The following is a 22,188-nucleotide window of genomic DNA, read 5'->3' as shown; positions in this document are numbered from 1 at the left end:
ATTGGTTTCAAAATCAACCACCGCAAGAAAACAAAGAAACAAACTTTGAATGGATGGTTTTGAGGTCATACGATGAGAATGTATGGGCTTTGGCATCGTATTGGTTTCAAAATCAACCACCGCTGGAATCCGCTATCGGAATAATTTAAATAGGCACTCACTGAACCTCCAAGAAAACATTTAACATCTATATTTCATTTAGTATGGGGATCCAACCCAGGACTTGTGTGACAGGCTCGAGCTTAATGAGAGATGGCATAAACACGGCTTGGTGTTGGACCGAATTGATGTTGGAAATCAAGTGCCAGTGCTTCTTGTGACTGAATTAGAGACAGTATTATAATTTCACATTCTTAAAAGCACGGGATAAAACGATATTATTAATTAACATCTATTCGTTTTAAGACACATGTAAGCATGTAGTTTAAATATTGGACTATTAGTGTTAAGTTAAATTTTAATTTAGGTGATGGCCAGATGTATACGACGTAACCACTGCCTGCTACATAAGTAAATATCACACCAGTACTGCGAGAACTATAGGACGTAACCACTGCCTGCTACACAAGTAAATATCACACCAGTACTGCGAGGACTATAGGACGTAACCACTGCCTGCTACACAAGTAAATATCACACCAGTACTGCGAGAACTATACGACGTTACCACTGCCTGCTACACAAGTAAATATCACACCAGTACTGCGAGAATTATAGGACGTAACCACTGCCTGCTACACAAGTAAATATCACACCAGTACTGCGAGGACTATACGACGTAACCACTGCCTGCTACACAAGTACACACCAGTACTGCGAGAACTATAGGACGTAACCACTGCCTGCTACACAAGTAAATATCACACCAGTACTGCGAGGACTATACGACGTAACCACTGCCTACTACACAAGTAAATATCACACCAGTACTGTTAGGACTATACGACGTAACCACTGACTGCTACACAAGTAAATATCACACCAGTACTGCGAGGACTATACGACGTAACCACTGCCTGCTACACAAGTAAATATCACACCAGTACTGCGAGAACTATAGGACGTAACCACTGCCTGCTACAGAAGTAAATATCACACCAGTACTGCGAGGACTATACGACGTTACCACTGCCTGCTACACAAGTAAATATCACACCAGTACTGCGAGAACTATAGGACGTAACTACTGCCTGCTACACAAGTAAATATCACACCAGTACTGCGAGAACTATAGGACGTAACTACTGCCTGCTACACAAGTAAATATCACACCAGTACTGCGAGAACTATAGGACGTAACTACTGCCTGCTACACAAGTAAATATCACACCAGTACTGCGAGGACTATACGACGTAACCACTGCCTGCTACACAAGTAAATATCACACCAGTACTGCGAGAACTATAGGACGTAACCACTGCTTGCTACACAAGTAAATATCACACCAGTACTGCGAGGACTATACGACGTAACCACTGCCTGCTACACAAGTAAATATCACACCAGTACTGCGAGAACTATAGGACGTAACTACTGCCTGCTACACAAGTAAATATCACACCAGTACTGCGAGGACTATACGACGTAACCACTGCCTGCTACACAAGTAAATATCACACCAGTACTGCGAGAACTATAGGACGTAACCACTGCCTGCTACACAAGTAAATATCACACCAGTACTGCGAGAACTATAGGACGTAACCACTGCTTGCTACACAAGTAAATATCACACCAGTACTGCGAGGACTATACGACGTAACCACTGCCTGCTACACAAGTAAATATCACACCAGTACTGCGAGAACTATAGGACGTAACCACTGCCTGCTACACAAGTAAATATCACACCAGTACTGCGAGAACTATAGGACGTAACCACTGCTTGCTACACAAGTAAATATCACACCAGTACTGTTAGGACTATAGGACGTAACCACTGCCTGCTACACAAGTAAATATCACACTAGTACTCCGGGTTCAAGAACATCTTGATGGGCTCCTCTCCAGCCAATAAGACAAATTTAGTGTGTGACAAAAAATGAGAAAAACTAAATGTCAAGAAATTCCAATGTAAAGATCGTACCTTTTTCTTTAAAAAAGTAATTATGTCATAACGTTTGATTCAGTTAGGACTGCATATAAGTAATAATGTCTTAAAAGTCAATGTTTTTACAACTTCTTAACAGAGTTAAACTACTTACAAGTGTTTCAAATGAACAAATAAATGTTCTTCCTAAGTTCTAATGTGGGCTCCAACTGGCCTTGAAACATGGGCCCAAGCGTAATGAGCTCCTTCGCGCCATGGTTGCTACGCGACAGCTGTGGGCCCCTATTACTTGTAGGCCCGGGTTCATTGAACCCCTTCGCGCCATGGTTGCTACGCGACAGCTGTGGGCCCCTATTACTTGTGGGCCCGGGTTCATTGAACCCCTTCGCGCCATGGATGCTACGCCACTGCCCCCTGCTTAACTTATATTTGCATTTTTGCAAATTCATCAACTCCATTTTTTTTAAACTAATTTCTAACAGTAGTGAGTGTAAGAATGAAAAATAGAGATTTATCTTTTTTTATTCATAAAATTCAAATTTAAACCAATTAAAATAACAATTAATATTTTTTACTGGAATCACCAAAACACACTGAAAATGTTGTCTTTTTTGCACGTTTATTATCCGTTGCTATGGATATTATGTTTCATATAGGAATTTGTTGTTCTATGATGTAATCATCAAACATTAAAAATTAATTAATCAATTAATTAATTTGCCTTATGTATCATTGTAAAAGTTTTCGCAAAGCGCAGTTTCTCGTGTATTTCTTGATCTTTCACGTGTGGCTCAAATATTGGATATACAGAACTGTTTTCACTTACAGCAGAAGGGGCGAAGCTGAGTAATGGGTGCCTAAACCAGTAACTTTGAGCAGGAAGGGCTCATTAGCCTTGACTTGCTGCCCACCTAGCAGAAGGAAAACTTAATTCAAACCTCTGCTACATGCAGCTTTACCCAAACACTAGAAACGTTTCGTGGGTCAACCCTGTTAAAAATAAGGAGCCGGTGACCCTTAACCAGTTTGCAGCACACAGCATTACATTCTGTCAGAGCCTGTGATACCGCTGATCCAAAACACTGAATGTATGTCGTTCACAAAGCATTACATAAGAAGCCTTCAATTTAAAAACTCATGCCACCAATTTGCCGTTGAACTGTTTTGTTGCTTAAAGAAATTGTTTTAATAATATCAGATGTAGGTTTATGTAAAACAGTTTTTAAAACTACAACGGCTGATAAAATCAATGTTTTACCTATAGTGTTTTCCGGTTTTTTGCTATAAGTAAAGAGATATTGTAAGTCGCCTACAAACCATCATCTTCTCTATATGATGTCGAAGAGGGATTTTGTGGGTCTATTCTGAACTTTATCTTTGAGTGTTCGAAAGCTTTTCAAACCTTTATCTATTTTGTCAGGGAGGTATCGTCTCAAACGATCCTCCAGCGTAATTGGTTTCATTTCGTCATAAAACCGCTTATTTGACAAGGAAAGAATGAATCCCAATTTTAAACAATCAACACTGTACAGTCTTTCTTTTTGTTAAACATTAGTTACATGGAGACAAAATTTAGCTAGTGAAATAAGTATTAAAATTAAATGCTACAATTTTTAATTTGAATAGCATGATACATATTTAAAGGATTAACCAAGGTACAAATCATAGATTAGTTTAGTAAATAATTACATAAGTGGGATGTGAAAATTAAAGTTGCAACCAGATTAAATGAAATTTATTATCGTAGACCCCCGTGGACATCTCATGGACCCCCAATTTATTTTTTCACTTTCGTAGACCCCTTGGAAGTCTTCGTAGACCCCTGGGGGTCTATATAGACCACTTTGGGAATCACTGGTTTAAAACAATAGAATCTTTAATGTAAACAATCAGATTGGAGATTGATAATTGGGCTCAAAGGGCAAAATGAGAATCATTCACAACTATTGAAATAATACGAACTTATAAAACATTGTTTTAATAAATGTAAATAATTCAGTGCCGATGTAGCTTTTAAAATTGCAAAGTTTCAGAAAACCTCAAAATGATAATGTTGAATAATAGAAATGTAAATTTTATCATGTAGATCTATTTTTGTATTACACTGTTTTGACAGCAACAAAACTCTCTCTCTCTCTTTCATTAAATTTAGTAGTAAATATGATACAATGTGAATCAAACATTTATTAATAGGCCCTACAATATAAGACTTTCAAATCTTGTAAAAAAAAAAATAATTATTGTATTTGTACGGAATAGAATTATAATTATTATTATTATTATTATTACTGTTGCATATTTAGTTTTAAATACAAAATAGTTATTAATGGTTCAATTTCAGAAAACTTAAAGTATTTTTAGCACTCAACATTTAATGGTGATTTTCATTTTATTTGCGCTGTTTTTTTTTTTTTAAGATCTTAACGTGACAGACAGAAGGACATACATACTGCATAAATTTATGTAAACATTCTAATTCAAAATGCTGGATTTTAGCATTATCATGGTCTTCTTAAAGTTTGCGCAGGGTCAGTAAAACTGAACTTTATGTCCTAACCTTGTTTCTTGTTTACTTTATAATTCAGGCATCAATGTCATGTTGTCACAGAACTTAAACTCGTGTTTCGTTTGGTTCTCATTGTCAGCGTGCCGAGCTGAGACAAAAGGGACGTAATTGCACTACAGCGCTTTTAGGGTGACACTAGAAAGGAAAGATAATTAGTCACGGAGTCAGCGGGAGATAACTCGTAACAGAAGGTTGTAGTAGTAGTTCACATACAGGTTTGTTCATTAAAAGAAACAGAGAGACGGGAGGGGAACACGACAAGAGGAGAGACGGGAGGGGAACACGACAAGAGGAGAGACGGAAGGGGAACACGACAAGAGGAGAGACGGGAGGGGAACACGACAAGAGGAGAGACGGAAGGGGAACACGACAAGAGGAGAGACGGAAGGGGAACACGACAAGAGGAGAGACGGGAGGGGAACACGACAAGAGGAGAGACGAGAGGGGAACACGACAAGAGGAGAGGCGGGAGGGGAACACGACAAGAGGAGAGACGGGAGGGGAACACGACAAGAGGAGAGACGGGAGGGGAACATGACAAGAGGAGAGGGGGGGGGGAGGGACTTTAAAAAAACACAGAATACAGAGATCTAAAGTTAAGTAGCAATTATACTTAAAACCATAATCTTTAAATACAAAACAAAATCTAATAAAATACTCAGAAAAACACAAAGATAGAGGCATATTCTTCGTTCCATTCGGTTCCATAATAGGACAAATTTGTACAAAGGCTCCTTCTTCCCTAGTGCTATTAGAGCATGGAATGGGTTGCCAGAGACAGCCAGGAAAGCCAATGACTTGGTAGAATTTAAGTCATTGGTTTACATGCATGACTAAATGCATGACGCGTAGGACGGAATCATCTTCTTTTTTAAGTAACGTCTGTATTATATAAGATAAGAAGATCTATTTACGTCATGGGTAGAGCAGACGACATTCACTTCTGGTCTCGCAATGAGCTAGCTGTGGGCTGTGGGCTTTCTGGAAATTTGGTCATAGGTTTAACGTCCATACGACCTCACTGACCGCTGATACGCCCCCCCCCCTCTTTATCCAAGTTAGCGTCAGTCGCTAAAAAAAAAGTTTTGAGTTCAAGGACGAGGTTGTCACATACCTGTTTTTTTGTGTGTGTTTTTTTTCCTATTCACTTCAATAATTTAATTTCTTCCGATGATTAGATAAAATGAAGACTTCACATTCACTACAGACAAATTAACAAACGGGTGTTACAGACATAATTTATTCAATGAAATCTCTAGTATTATTTTATTTTTCATTCTTTAGAAGCTTAGAGAGAGGAGCGGGGTGTCTAGATGTAACATCGCAGTCCTTGCTGAATGAAACTAACGCTCATTAAATCATGCTATCGCCTGTTCTGAAACACCATTACGACATTCTCAAGTCCCCCCCCCCCTCCAGGTTGGATCTCGGGCCTGTCCAACCGGAAGATAGAAATCCCGATCTCTCGGTGACTTCAGCCGACAAGCTGGTGAGCCCATTAGTGCAATACCAGCTGACCAACCAAAACTGTTCTGGTATGACTCACTGTACCCCCCCCCCCTTTTATTTTTTGTTTTCTAACAGAGTGTCGATCGATCTGTTGAAATATTCTGTTGAAGAAAACATGAAGATCTAGACAAATGTTCTTCACATAAATAGATGGGCCAAAAAGTTTGTGTTGTCATCTGTTGCATTGATTAGATGTCTTCTGTTGTTATGTGTGTTAAACTTGTTGTTCATTCCGGCTTTAAATTAATCATTTACTTTGCGATTATACTGGTGCGAGCTGCTCAAATCGAGATTCAGCGTGCACACTTTTGGCCAGTGATATAGATGCTTACCTTAGGTTATCTCATATTTAATAATCACGATACCGTTAAATCTAATTTGTTCAAACGATGCACACTTGTAGTAAAGAGGTGAAGAGAAAAGGTTGGCGGGTTTTATCTTTCTGTTCAATATCAAAACTTAAACACGTGTTACTTATTTCATAGATCTGTGTCTGTAGCTGTTCTTTCAATGTTGGACTTGAACCACCCATCGTCTTGCTTGACGTACACGGCTTTGATCCTGGTGTTCATTTCTATGCCTGTTCGATATTTTTACCTCCTTTAATATATTCATGTGTGTGTACGGGGCGTAGCTTTGAAACTTTCCCAGTACCAGACTTTATTACAATCTAACGTTCGAAAGCATGGTCGTGTATCCAGCTATTGGTGTTAAGTCTTTTTTTTTAAAAAGATGTCTGCGTTTACTGGGACACTCCGCACCTCTCGCCCGCCTTAGCGACGCCACTGTGTGTGTATGTATGATTTAGTGCCGTTGGTGTCACCATTCTGGGCCGCATATTGAACGTGGTTATACTCCACCATTTTCGTTTATTCTTCACTCCTGACACACCGTAGAAATATTATGTTAAAGCTCTACCACTGATCATGGTCATGGCAAATCTTTCATGTTTCACTCAAAGTATATTTATAAACTCCCACATTCGGCTCACTTTTTCAACATTTCACTCTCAATAGAAACCTTTACAAAGCTTATATCAATTCACTCCGTCTGTCTGGTAAAACTCAACTCCGCCTCTGTCTGTTTTAAATCTTGTCCACGTTATTTCTCTCACTTTCCAGACTCGGATCAAGTGGAAACTTTGCACAATTTTTCATTGTCAATGACAGCACAGGACTCATTACAAACAAATGAAACCAATTTGTCAATCAATAAGTCGTCAAGAATTAACTTTGTTTTATATGTGAAATGTATTAAATAGGCGGCGGGCTAAAGTGACAATAGTCATGCATAGTCGCACCCAGACAAACACGGTACACATTTTTAAACTAACAATAGACTATTAAAAGCTTCTATTTTTTTGTAAGTACTCGAATAGCTCAGTGGCCTTCCATCAGACTCTAGCAACTTTTTTTAAAAATTGTTTTTTTTGGAAAGGCAGCAAGAGCAAGGTAACCTTCTCCTTGATAGCCCCCCCCCCACCCCCAACTGGTCCACAAACGTGATTAGACCATAGCGCAATTAGCTTTCTTCAAGTATTAAATTTGCGCTAAACAAATTCCATCGAAAATAATGATCAACTAAAATTATCAATAATAGGACAGAATACATGCACTGAGTTGACAAAGTCTAATAGTTTCTCAGATCGCACTCACAAAGTGTCAATGTCCACTGATAAACCAAACGTATTGTCCTTTTTGGACAACTAACCTATATATTATGGCATGCATTTGGTTCAATTTTCAGTCATTTATAGTGGACTAGTTGACCGGCGGCGTAGCATACGCCGTTATTTTGCAGGGCCGGCCTTAGGTGATCGCTCAAGTCAAAAGATGGCTCAATCATCAGCGATCGTGCGCTGCAAATGGAACGATGGGTAGAACACTATGCAGAAATCTACCAGATTGAAAACGCCATCTCACCAAATGCTGTTTCCAACTTCCCATCACTTCCAGTTTTGACGGAATTAGACGAAACGCCCTCAGTAAAGGAGCTGAGCATTGCCATTGACATGCTTGCACATGGGAAAACACCCGGAGGAGATGGCATTCCTGCTGAAGTAATTCAGGCTGGAAAACATGCCCTAATCAAACCACTCCATGAACTGCTAAGCTTGTGCTGGGAACAAGGAATGATCCCCCAAGAATTGAAAGACTCCAACATTGTTACAATTTATAAAAATAAAGGCGACCGCTCTGATTGTAACAATTACAGAGGCATCTCACTGCTTAGCATAGTCGGAAAGGCTTTTGCTAGAGTGTTACTAAAGCAATTACAGATCCTGGCAGATCGTGTTTATCCAGAGTCGCAGTGTGGCTTTAGGGCAGGTAGATCTACAACAGATATGATTTTCTCTCTACGGCAGCTACAGGAGAAGAGCAGAGAACAAAAGCAACCCCTCTTCATAGCATTTATTGATTTGACCAAGGCCTTTGACCTTGTTAGCAGAAGCGGTCTGTTTGCTGTACTAGAGAGAATCTGCTGCCCAAATAAGTTAAGAAAACTAGTGTCAGCTTTTCACGAAAATATGCAGGGCACCGTTCAGTTTGAAAGTTCTTCCTCCAGGCCATTCTCCATTAAGAGCGGTGTAAAACAAGGATGTGTACTGGCCCCTACACTATTTGGCATCTTCTTCTCAGTCGTACTATCCAGTGCTTTTAAATCCCTGGAAGACGGAATATACATCCATAGCAGATCCGGTGGAAGGCTCTTTAACCTGGCACGTCTTAAAGCCAAAACGAAAAGGCGTCGTATCTTGATAAGGGAGCTGCTGTTTGCCGATGACGCGGCACTCGTATCTCACTCACAAGGAGGTCTACAGAAGCTAGTGAACGCCTTAGCAGCTGCTTGTCAAGAGTTTAGCCTTACTATAAGTCTCTCCAAGACCGAAATCCTGGCACAAGACGTCGCAGAAATACCTATAATACAAATTGGGAACCACACCCTTTCAGTGGTGCAGGAATTTACCTACTTGGGTTCAACAATTGTCAGTAACCTAGACTTAGACATCGAGTTGACAAAAAGGATAGGAAAAGCTACCACAGCATTGGCAAAACTCTCCAAGCGCGTCTGGGAAAATGATAAATTGACCACAGCGACCAAAATCCTAGTCTACAACGCCTGTGTTGTGAGCACTCTCCTTTATGGCAGTGAAAGCTGGTCAACATACATGTACCAAGAGCACAGATTGAATAGTTTCCACTTGCGCTGCCTGAGACGCATAATGGGCATCTCTTGGAGGGACCATGTCTCCAATCAGGATGTTTTGAGATTGGCCAATATGAACAGCATGTATGCTCTCCTGACACAAAGAAGATTACGCTGGCTCGGACATGTCACCCGCATGCCAGATGGCAGAATCCCGAAAGATATCTTATATGCTGAGCTTGTGGAAGGAGTCAGACCCAAGGGCCGCCCAAGACTAACATATAGAGATGTCTGCAAGCGAGACATGAGAGCCTCAGGCATCATCGAAAATATGTGGGAAAACATAGCCAAAGGCCGAGTGCATGGAGACAGACTGTGCGTGCTGGGACAACCCTTGCTGAGAACAAAAGAATTGAAGCGGCTTTAATCAAGAGGTAAAAAAAAAGAAAGCTGCCCTGTCTGCTAGCCCTAAATCAGAGGCATACACATGTACGAATTGTGGCAAAGTCAGCCGTTCTAGAATTGGCTTGATTAGCCACACCAGATTCTGCCCCGTCTCAAGATTAAGCCAAAACCAGTGACTCATTTGGGCGCATCCATTGCATTTCGAGACAAAAGGAGCCATATATATATATAGTTGACCGGCGGCGTAGCATACGCCGTTATTTTGCAGGGCCGGCCTTAGGTGACCGCAGTGGGCTCCTCACTTATGCGACCGCAGTGGGCCCCGCACTTTCATAGGACCCGCTCTAATTCAAGGTGTATAAATTATTAAATTAAACCATTTTATAACAAAACAGATTTCCCGCGCCCTCCTGTCGATTTACCAGGAGCTCCTGGAAATCTCCCGAAATCGCAAAATATACGAAAAAAGTCCTTAAAATATACGGAAATATATAGACAAAAATTGTCATTTTAGGGTGTCATTCAATAAGGAAAACGCCAATCTTATGAGCGGCATTATGCATCAGCCGTAATTGTGTAATCTGGTGAAAGAAGCTTCTCGCGCCTCAAACTAATGAAGAATTACTTGAGGTCAACAATTCTCAAAGATAGATTGAAACATTCGGTAATTCTTGCTATTGAGCGTGATCTATGTATGTAACAGAATTATTATGATATACTGTATGACTTTGCTACACGCAAGGCTCGTAAAGTAATTCTGTGCGTAGTAAAGAATGAATCAAATTCATAGACGAATTTATTTTCTAAAACAAACACTTAAATTTCACTTATTATCCTGTTCCCTACCCAAACTTGGCCTAGCGAAATCCGTTTTGCATAGGGCCCCACAATGGTTAAGTCGGCCCTGCTATTTATATATATATATATATATATATATATATATATATATATATATATATATATATATATATATATATATATATATATATATATAGTAGATTACTTAGATTAGTTCCTAGTCCAAACCTCCCGCTGGACAAAGGTGGATGGGAGCGGGCAAGGTTTGATAAATTTAAACGACAGTCCATCGCGCAGCCAGTCATCCGTAATGTGAACATTACTCTTGTGTTTTCTCGTGGACTATCCGCAGATTGATCTTTCCTTTACTCCTTACTACTCGTTTAAACTGTTGAGGGAAGAAGAGAATATAGATAGATTATATGATTGACTCAAAATAATTGATACAATATCACTCCATGGAGCGAGTTTTTTTCCCCAAAGTATTTGTTTCTATTTAATTTGTTTAGAACTTTAGGTCTGAAGGACACCATGGGGTGGAGGCAGAGTTTAAATCTGGCAGCATCGAGATGAAAGTCCAAGGCCGTATATCACATGTCCAGGAGGCTACTGGATGTTAAGAACCTTAGTCAGATATTTCAATCTGCTATAGTAGGAACTAGTTATAACTTTTAAAAAAATAAACCTTCTATTAACTCACTCCGTCTGTCTGTCCGTCTGTCTGGTTCACATTTTGTACACGTTTTTTCTCTAACTTCTCATTCTCGGATGAAGTTGAAATTTCGCGCAATTATTCATAGTTCCTAAAAATACATAAATCAATTAAAAAACAACAACAATTAGTTAATTAGGGTAATACATTTGTTTTATATTGAAAAGAGTGCAAAACCTTACAGTATTGAGGGACAAGACAGTGATATTGCGTTTTTTCTTTTTTTTTTTAATAATTATTTGTGATACTGTTTTCTCCAAGCCACACAACTAATAATCTCAAAGAAACCTGAAGGTTTGCCTTGTTCTATGCGTTGTTTTCTAACATCTTCCCACGCTTCAGCCTCCGATTTAATCCCACCTCTACATACCTACATGTGAGAACAAAAATACGGTTGAAAGGGGGGAGGGCACTGGTCAGGTATGCCTGTACACCGTGTACTACGTACCTACACCTCGGTGTGACCTACTTTTTCGGTGCGAACTAATCTGCTTTCAGTGTATCCCGTTTGTTGTATATTTTAAACGCGACAGTGTCAGTAGTGTCGTGTCACCGGTGAAGCAGCATTCGATGGAGAAGAGCGAAACACAGGGGTGGCCAGGAGGGGAGAGAGAAAGTGGGCTGTTTGGCTTCGAAATAATACAAGAAAATAAAATAAACTGAAATAGTTGTGAGTTCAGTGAAATAGAGAAAACTAGTCTTCTGTGTGTTCGTTGAGTTCTTTAGTTTGAATTAATTGTAATAGATGCAGCCCCAGATGCTTGTTTTTTTTTTTTTTTTTTTAAGTCCGTGCTGTAAGAACATGTTTTAATGACGTGTTTTGTTGGCGTCACTAGTTTGAACTAATTGTAATAGGCCTACCTCAAATACGTAGTTTGATAACGTGTTCTAAGTAGTCTACATTTCTGTCTAAGAACGTGTTTTAAGTAGTCTACATTTCTGTCTGTGTTTTAAGTAGTCTACATTTCTGTCTAAGAACGTGTTTTAAGTAGTCTACATTTCTGTCTAAGAACGTGTTTTAAGTAGTCTACATTTCTGTCTGTGTTTGAAGTAGATCTGCTTGTTTTAATTACGTGCTTTTGTAAACTTCTCCTGACAAACGTAATTTTACCTGATAATTTGGTTTTCGATTTACTAGCGCGTCAATTTTCCTTCCTTTTTATACCTGGCTGATATATCTTATAAAATCTTTACTGTTGACCTATTAGCTTCTGTTAAACAGTGGCGTAGCTAGGAATTTGCCATCATTTGGGGGCCCAGAGGGCTTGACCTCTTCGGCGGCCCCTGCATTTGGCGTAATATTTAATATTTAATGTAAGAAACAATTTCGAACTCTCATTTGGGGGCCGCCCTCAAGTGGGGGCTCGGGGGGATTTTAAAATTCTCCCCCTCCCCCCACTCTAGCTACGCCACTGCTGTTAACTTATATAAGTTATCTTCTTTTTACATTTGTGAGTATTATTTGTGTTGCGACGTAATCCCGGACAGCTAGTCTAACTTACCCTTGAGGTTGTGTTCATTAACTTGATGCAGAAATTAGAAATAAAGCTCAAAATTCTCTTCTTTAAACACTTGAGTTTTATGAATAAATATTTACATGCTTATAATGTTGTCACGTTACAAATATACGAAAACACTAGTTGAGCAACGAGATGTCAATTTTTTTAAAAACAATCTTCACTCATTTCAAATCTAGCCCACTGTTCTCGCTAAACCATCTCACATTTCATTGCGTCCTGTCGTCTGTCATCAGTGATTCCCTCTGTTTAATACACTCACATGCCGTAAATCCTTTAAAAAATTACATCAGATATCAAACAAACACACACACTCTATAACAGTGTTTCCCAAACTGTGTTCCGTGGAACCCTAGTGTTTCCGCCAGGCCTGAATAGTTGTTCCACGAACTGCTGGAATAATTAGCTAGTAGGCCACCACATGAATTAACCTCTCTAAAAAAAAAAAATAAGCAAAGTGTTCCGCTAAATACTCAGAATGTGCGAAGTGTTCCGTGGCGGGAAAAGTCTGGGAACCACTGCTCTAAAACATGCTGCTTCGTTGGTTTAGAACTTGATGCGAGACCATGCTTTGGATTACAGGTTAATTTCAGCTACTACTTTAGCCAGCAATCTGTTAATTATTATTTTTCTATTTATTTTTCTTTGCCAAAAAATGTTAAACAATTGCGAAAATACATTTAAAATAAAATATTTTGGGCTAGATTAGTAAATGGTTGACTACTTGCAGATTAGAATAGGACTAAATCCATCACTCCTCTTCACTCTTATCTAGATAATCAGATTTATGCCCAGGCGTCTGGCTACCTATCGCTATATTTCATTGCGATATTTTAAACGCATCGTCTTATCTTATAAGTTAAAGATGTTCCTTATAAAAAAAAACGATGATTACGTCCTACGCGTATCCACGTGTAATTCTATGTGTACACGTTAGTTAGAGACGTAAACTCTGCTAATTCGTTGGCTTTCATGTCTGATTCAGTCAACCCGTTGCATGTTCCGATTGCACTGGGAAAGAAATTAAGATCGAGCACTTATGTGAATTTGTCCTAGCATAAGGAATTTTTTTTAAAAAAAAAAGTCATTTTCTGTGTGTGTCTTTTCTCTTAGGTCTACGCCCGAGTCAGCTTAGAAATGAAATCATTTAGTCTGAAAAAGAAAATCCTATATGTTCGTGCATTCCATAACATACCGATCCCGTAATAGAAGCCCATCCTAAAATAGCACATTTAATTAAAACCAAACAAAGAGATCAGCATAGGCTTAGCAGATCAAACCCGAGCGTAATCAGACGGTTAACTTGATGTCAACATGTGACCTGTTTTAACAAAGGCGAATACAAAAAACAAACAACTCTTCACCGTAAACAATAATTGGTCTACCTATTACAACTGGCATCATCTTATAGTGTTTTACTACTCTCCCTCCCATTCTTTTGGATGAGTGGTACCAACGACTTCCAACAAATTTGTTTATTCTTTTATTCCCCATTGACATCATTTCACCCAAACATTGACCTCACCTCAACTAGATTTACAGTAGGATTGTTAAAACATATAAACCCTTACAATACCAGTAGGTTTAATTAATACAGTCATTATTGTACATTATGAACATTTTAGGTTGCGTTGTTTTTGTTTAACGTTAAGTCCAGAATGAATTGAGAACAGAAATGTAGATAATCTAGAGATTTATTTCTCCTGTTTAGAGACGTTTTTTTATTCTAGTCCGAGGTTATTTTATTTTTAGATCGATTTTCTCATATCCATAGTCTGATTAAGATCTATATTTAGTACTGGAAGGTTTAATGAATGGATGTGTGCAACTTTTATTTTGTTACAAAACTTACTCGAGTCTAGATCTAGTGTAAGTAACTTATCATTGGAGGCTATCGGGGGTAACGCATTCTTTATCCCCTCAGCACACAACGCTACATTCAGGTCAGCGCAGCTGTGGAGGAAGAAAAAAAAATGACGCGTGTCACGTGACCCCATTCATTCTCTGGGTAATGGCGGCCATTTTGGACTACCTGTGCCTTTTCACCTGCTAGGAAAACTCGTAGGTAGACAGGAAGAACACACCTTTTTTTTTGTTTCGAAGATGTTGGACGGTGGAAGGAGGCATTTTAGTGGACAGGTAGGAATGCTTTGTCTGTCCATCTGTCTGATATTCTGAGAGTCATTGAACTGTGAAACAGTGTGTGATACACTTGTCTTTTAATTTCGTTCTTGTGCCCCATGGCCATGGGTGTAGTTTTGGCGTTTGTTTACATTGGGACAGCGGTTCATTTTGTATCTAGTGGCTGGCTATCTAATGGACTGTGTCTATGGAAGTTTATAGACTCTGGATCTATGTAGATTTTAGAGTATTTATAGACTTAATTCTCCTTGTGGTAGTTAGTTTTGTTGGTAATCTAGATCTAGAATCTAGACTAGATCATAATAAATCATTAAATGATAATAAAATGATAGGTCTATATCACTGTGACTGATATCAGTTAATGAGTTATTAAATGAGTAGATCTATTCTAATCTTGTATCTAGTAGATGATGATAGATCTATAAACATACAAATTTAGAATATATAGAAATTATTAGAATCTAGTAGATGATATAGATATCTATCTAATCTAGTCCTAGTTATAGAGATCTATTATACATATAAATAATGATAGCATAAATGATAATCTAGATCAGAAAATATATTCAGTAGGCCTTATATTCTAGCCTGTAACCCATCTTAGTGTCTAGGCTGTATGAATTGAGTATGATTGAATCTAGATACAAATCTAGATATATCAAGATTTTAATTCTACATAGATCTAAAATTTTAAGATTCTATGGAATCTGTATTATTTGAACATGCCTTTAAATTCTGATTTTAATGAGATGTAATGAAGTTGTTCCAGTTATGTCTGGTTATGTAATGAAAATACTGACTATAAAAATAGGTCTCATTGTCTAAACACATTATGACAATGTTACACTCACTATATAGAGTTATAGAGAACATATCTCTGTCCAGATTGGGAGAGCACTGAACCATGACGACCATGTAACATAAAGGGGATTTAAAAGAATGGAAGACTAGAAATGACAGCCACTGAAACACAAAACATATTCTGGATTAATTTCAACTTGCCAAAATTGCAAACTTTTTTTGTGTGCCTATAATCCTATAGACTCTTAAGGTTATCAGATAATATTAATTTGTTGGATGCCAGTTAGGGTTATATCTTTGATGTCAGCTGTGATGTAATAGCAGTGTTCCTTGGATTAAACTTGCTAACAGTTGAGATACCTTATCAAACTACATTTAAATGGCCCCTAAAATAATGTTTACAAAATTTTTAACATCTAATCAGATAACAAGATTTAATGATTAGACTAACTAAAAAGTATAGAGATAATGATTATATCTTTTTGCATTATTTGTTGTTTATATCTGATAGGCTACACCAACACATATCAGAGGAGAAATACTTACACACTGTTTAGATCAAGTTTTTTTAATCACGTGCAAAGCCAATGTAAAACTATATAATTTTATAGCATTAGAGATTGGAAAATGTCCCTTAATATCATTTTTATTTTGACCTTCCCATCTTCAGGACTAGTAGACTTGATTTTATAATAAAATAGTTATTATGATTAATGAGCTGACATATCACTGTATGTGAAGTTACATTGGTGTTGTCCTATTAAGCCTACTGCTAATTGTGTTAGTGAGGTTATACATTCAAACTGGTTGAAGTCATGTGATTTGGATTTGGTGATTTTTATTTTCTGTGGCTTGCATTCTGTGACCCAGAAGGAGGAACCCACATCATTATGACCTCTGAGCTCATTCCCAGGTGGAAGTTTTTCTATGATACCTACCATGACAGAGAGGAGGACTGGGACCTTAAGACTCTGTACGTGGTCAACGCCCAGCTTGAGAACTATGTCAGAATGGTCAGTAGACGTGCCTAACAATGTACCATACACATGTACCCTCTTGTGCATTAAAAGTGGACTGGTCAATTACTTTCGCTTTTGTTTTAATCACCCCCCTCCCTCAACCACCAACTCTCTCTTTTTGAGTGTTCACAGGCTTTGGTTCCCCTACACAAATGTAACTTGATTTTATTATTTTGTTTTCTAAAGGCTTTGTTCATACACATCTTAGATCATGCTTTCTGTATTGATGCTTCATTTTTGTTGTTGTTGTTTTTGTAATTCTATAATAAACACAAAATTAAACTATTATTATATATACATTATATACACCTATAGCTGAGCATAAATATTTGTGTACACAATATATTTATTTAATTATTTTTTTTTTGGTGACTGCATGTGAGCCTACCACGTAGACAGTACACTCATTGAACTAAGGTTTAAGAAATGACAGTGTTTTAACAATTTTATTTGTACCAATAGTCTTAAAGTCGTAGTGTGATTGATGGATAGTATAGAATGAAAAATTAAACAATCTTTAAACCATACACAAATGTATACTTTCTTTAGGTTTACATTTTTTTTGTTTGAAAACTTTGGAAGTTTGAAATTTGATACTCGAGCACTTGTGTGTGTTTCCTGGATTAACTAAGGTCTTTAACCCATATAATGACTGAACAAGGGCAATAGCATTCTTGTGTGGTAGGAATGTCACATGTGAATGACTTCCTAAGGAATGCTACCTTATTTTTGATGCCTTAAAAGACTCCAGTATGTTGATGGCGAATGAACGTTAATAGTGACTAATGAATCTTAGGTTGTTTTTAGGGACATTGATAATGAATGTAAGTTGTTCTAAGGACACTGCATAGATTGTGAATCTAGGTTGTTTTAAGAACATTATCTAAGAGCCCTAAACGGTCTTCTCAATATTTACTTTCACTAAAATCAAAATATCTCTCTCTAGGACAAGTTTCTGGGCTTTGTGACTCTATGATGACTCTTGCAATGTTTGGTACTAAATCTTGTTAATAAGTCAATGTGTGTGTGTAGTTTGTTCAGAGTAATTCGCTCTAATATTGCGGTTGGTAATGAGAATAGGGCAGGGATACTTTTGTGGGTCAAGCTCACCTGTGGGGAAATGTCTGGTTTGTATTGAGGTGATTTATAACCGGCACATAGTTAGGACGTGTTATGCAGGGACGATTCTCCTGCACAAGATTTATTCACGGGGATGACACTGCCAACCACGAGCTGACGTGGTTACAATTTGTCTCTACAATGTAACAAGAATATTGTACCTGTAAGAGTGTCGGTAACAACAATCTAAAATAAACTTTCTGTTTATGTACTACAGTGGGTGTCTTCAGAATATGCTCTTTCCTTTGAAATTTATTTTGAAAGTAAAAAACTTGATTTGGTTTTCTGTAATGTGGGTAGCTAATGGTCATTGAAAACCCATCAATATCAAAAAGCCCTATCTGTTTTAATCTCAACTATAACGTTCTTTGTCTTCTAAAAATAAAAATTCATTTCTTTGAAAGCTTTAATACATTTTTTTTTTGTTTCCTGTTTTCACTTTGTCTCCACATGAATTGTGTCCCATCCTTTTGAAGCTAGTCTTGTGAGCTATATTTAGTACTGTTACTCGGCTTCCTTGTTTTGTCCTCCCTTATTGTTTCTGTTGGTAGGACTTGGTAGTTACAGACATAATAATCATTGCGCTGTCTCGGTTTCAATTCAGACAACACAGTGCTCTGATTCGCTAGACATCCTGCGTGTGTTGTAGCAAATATCTACCTTCCTCTGTTTAACATGCAAGGCATGCCTGACAAATTGAAAACTGGTGTCAACCTGGTGAACTACACAGACTGGCCTCTCAGCGTCGGCCTCACACACACGGACACATACACATCACCTTTCATTGGGGGTTTTCTTCGGTAGAGGTTAATCGAAATCTTTCAAGGCGCATGAGATCATTTGTGAGAGTTATGAAATGTGTTTTTGTGACCTATCAAATTATCATCATCACCAAACTCCATTAGAGTGAGGGTTTTAGACGCTCAAATCCTCTCTTGCAAAAGTCCTGGGCAGAAACCCTGCTGGTTTGTGTAGTGCATACATGTCAACATACAGGTCGAGAATTTTTGGTTTCCCAGACCTGTCAAATTATGTCTTCCATTTCCCGTAGTCAATCTTGTGGAATATACCCCCCCCCCCTCTCTCTCGCACACACACACAAGTATTGGTCAGAACATGTCCGACTACTTAGTAGTCACTTCTACGTGTTGTGGGTTTTGATGTTGACCGCTCCCTTGTTTGTGTGTGTGTCGTATCTCGCTGACTTTGTCCTGGACAACAAATGGACGACAGACATGAAAAAACAGATTTCGCTCTGTTCTTGACCCACTTTCCTGGACGCCAGGCGGTATGGTAACCTCTTAGGGACCGGAACATGTGGTCGGAAGTAGCCTTTTGACCTGATGCCACCCCGCTTGCAGGTGTTGTAGTCTATGCCAGGTCAATGCTATACCTTTTATTTTTCTAGTCGCTTATGGTTTAGCATCATCAATGATGGTGAAATCGTGATTTTCAAGTCGCTTTTAGTTTTAACGTGACAGACGGACGAACGTGTTTTTTTTTTTTTGTTTTTTTTTTTAAGATGGCAGTTGAAATGTTTAATATTTGATCCTAAATGCAACATCATACTCTTTAAAAAAAAACAACAACATTTTATCTGATCATAAATATAAACAAATATTTTTGAAACAAATACAAAAATTTCGTGTTAATTCACACCTTTTGCCTTTTGTTTAAGTTTGGAATGCAATAACGGCAGTGCAACTGAGCTGAGAAGGAATCTAGAAGTTTGAGTAGAACAAACTTTTATTATTTTTATATCGCTTTTGTGTGAAACAGCTACTTGGCACCACAACCAACAATACGTTAAATGTAGAGATCTAGATATTTATATAAAGTTTATGATCGGCACCAGCGATAACGTCCGGAATCTTTAATTGCTGGTACCGATCATAAATGTGTATCCTTCCTAAATCTTTTGTCATTGTATTGACTGCTACAGTTCTTCTCGCGTACATGTTCACGTTCCAGCATCCAGCTCCATAAGTCTTGTCTGTCGTGTAGACACTCGTGTTACACTTGCCGTGGTATGTTGGAGAGACCCGCACTGAATGACTTTCCTTACTGTGTACCGTACTTGAACAAATCGAACTATGTCGTCTCACCGTCTGTCTTGACATGTGACATTTTCAAGGTTTTGCGATTATGAAGTAGGTTTTAGTCGGTTGACGTAACCCAGTTAGGTCCTTCATCAGTGACCAGGCCCACTAACTAAACCTATACTTTTGATCTTAGACATAGGTGATCCCACTGCGCAGTTTGCAGATTGGGGTGGGTGTGTTTGGGGAGGGGGTGTGGGATTGTTACGGGGAATTTGACCAGAAGCATACTATGCTCCATCGAATGATCAAAGAATTAGCCGCTTGTCAGCCGAAGTGGTGAAAATCTTTCTTAATGTCCAAACCGTAATGTCTGGACTGTAAGGTGTCATCGTGGCATGCTATACTATGTTCCATTCTTCAGCTTCAGTGATTGGGAGCCAGCTCTAGTGCCATGTAATCCGCGCGGTGGACTTGTTGATTGTCACGTGGTCTACCAGCCGGTACTGGAGGAAATCCTTCCAGTTATTGGAAATCTTAGTTTGAGATCACACCTGCTCATGTTATTTAAGTAATCTCTTTAATTAGCCGTCACGTGACTTTACACACCATTCAGGACAGCCGCGTGCTTTTATGTCTGCCGAGCTTTTTTGTTTGGTGGCAACGAAATCCCAGAACTGATTCCCCAGATCAAGATGGCTCTACTCGTGAAAGTATGGCATTATAGAAGTAAGCCATTTTGCCAGTCTGGTAAACAGTAGAAATATGTCCGCCGGGTGAATTGTAGTAGTAGAAGATGTAAATATTGTTAAAGTGTTGTTCCATTACCCTTGCTTTGTTCCCTTAGCTAACACTTTAATCCTAATCACTTGTATTATAATCACTTCTTTAGGGGGAGGATACCGGTATCTTTTCGGTCTTGTCATGGAGCATATTTGTTATTTGAAGAAAACAAAAAAAAAAACGTTTATTTATTCCTTTTTTAATATATATATGTTATGGGTTTTGTGCGTATTTATACTGGCTGACATTCTGATGCAATAATGACTCAATCTGTGGCAGTTGAAGTCATGCAGCAGAGAGTGCTAGAAAGATGTTTAGTTTGAAACTACGTTGTATTTTGTTCCAGATAATGTTTCATTTGTGTTTTTATAAACGTCTACATTGAATTCGAAATAACCATTGAACAAAGAAGTTTGAGTTGGTTCACGTTTTAGTCAGTTCTTCATTAAGACTAGAATACGGCTACAGCGGTATAGCTGGACTAGCTAGCTGTCTGGAACTATTGCCTAACGACCTTGTATTCACAAGAGTTTACAGTCTGGTCCTCAATTGATTATGTTGCCCTCACAACCAAAAGAGTTATCTCATCTCCCTTTCTCGTGTTTTTCACTCTGTATTTACACAATACGGCCAAATGATGTGGCTACTTATCGATTTACTATCAGGGATAAATCTGTAATGCACATAAGTCATAAGTATATCCAGGCGCTCTCTTTGGACCTAATGTTTAGAAATGAGCAAGAAAGAGGCCTCCACAACAGAGATAAACATTTCGACGGGTCAGAAATATATACGCGTTGTTTTGTTTCCGCATGTTTCCCGCTAACACTTAACACTAACTTGGGCTGTTAAACCTGTCGAGAGGACGAAGTGTCCGCTTGCAGCATGCTACTAATAGAAACACAGCTCCAGTATGTCAACCAAGGGCCTTATCCTCCACAAACTTACAAATGTATACTTTTTAAATCTAAAATATGCTTATTAATTATTTTTTTTGTAAAAAGAAAATGAAATTAAATTGAAAAGTAGGCCTACACTATTTATTTATGCTAAAGTATGTCAGGCTTTTAGATTTAAGTGTTATTATTATACTCAAATATGTCAGGCTATTAGATTGAAGTGTTATTATTCATAAGTGGAACTTGATTAATGCTATAGAAAGAATGTAGGGCCTCCACAAAAATCCTGCCCCGGGACCTCCACATACTGAAAACCGGCCCTGCACTGTATTATTGTGTAATTTATGTATGCTTGTATTTCAAATACAACTTTCCGTGATTGTCTGTTTCATCCATGTCCTAGACGGTCTCTGCTTATAATAGCCGACTTGCATCCTTATAGTTCTTGTTGTTTTGTCTCTACCAATGAAGACAGTTTTGTTTCGATGGTGGAGTGGCGACGTTTCGTTGGACCCCAAACGTAAAGGTACGATGTCCAGTACGTCGTGAGATTCTATGTCGCTCTTTCAAAGAGTTTAATCTCAAACACGAAAGACATTCACATTCGACGGTGTACAGCAAAATATACTTGAGTAACATTTTTATAAGGTAGCGATGTCAAGTATGAAGGTCACGACCCCG

At 38.4% G+C, this 22,188-nt stretch overlaps 1 protein-coding gene across 9 annotated transcripts in view; it reads left to right on the top strand.

Annotated features, from left to right (window-relative positions):
* The window catches only part of LOC106067020 (apoptosis-stimulating of p53 protein 1-like), a 102,069-nt gene that overhangs the window by 57,344 nt on the left and 22,537 nt on the right, over positions 1–22,188 (top strand). The window contains exons 1-2 of one of the 9 annotated variants that reach the window (XM_056024142.1): positions 14,681–14,844; positions 16,519–16,661. The exons of 7 other annotated variants lie outside the window; for them this stretch is intronic. In XM_056024142.1, coding sequence (XP_055880117.1) covers positions 16,539–16,661 — 123 coding nt within the window. In that variant the 5' untranslated portion in view covers positions 14,681–14,844; positions 16,519–16,538. Of the gene's footprint in view, positions 1–14,680; positions 14,845–16,518; positions 16,662–22,188 lie in introns of those variants that run through there. One more of the 9 variants, XM_056024146.1, reaches the window with a different exon arrangement.

The sequence above is a fragment of the Biomphalaria glabrata genome, chromosome 3, assembly GCF_947242115.1.
Source record: "Biomphalaria glabrata chromosome 3, xgBioGlab47.1, whole genome shotgun sequence".
NCBI lineage: Eukaryota > Metazoa > Mollusca > Gastropoda > Planorbidae > Biomphalaria > Biomphalaria glabrata.
Note: the sequence above shows the minus strand (reverse complement) of the source record. Positions and strands in the feature narration are given on the sequence as shown.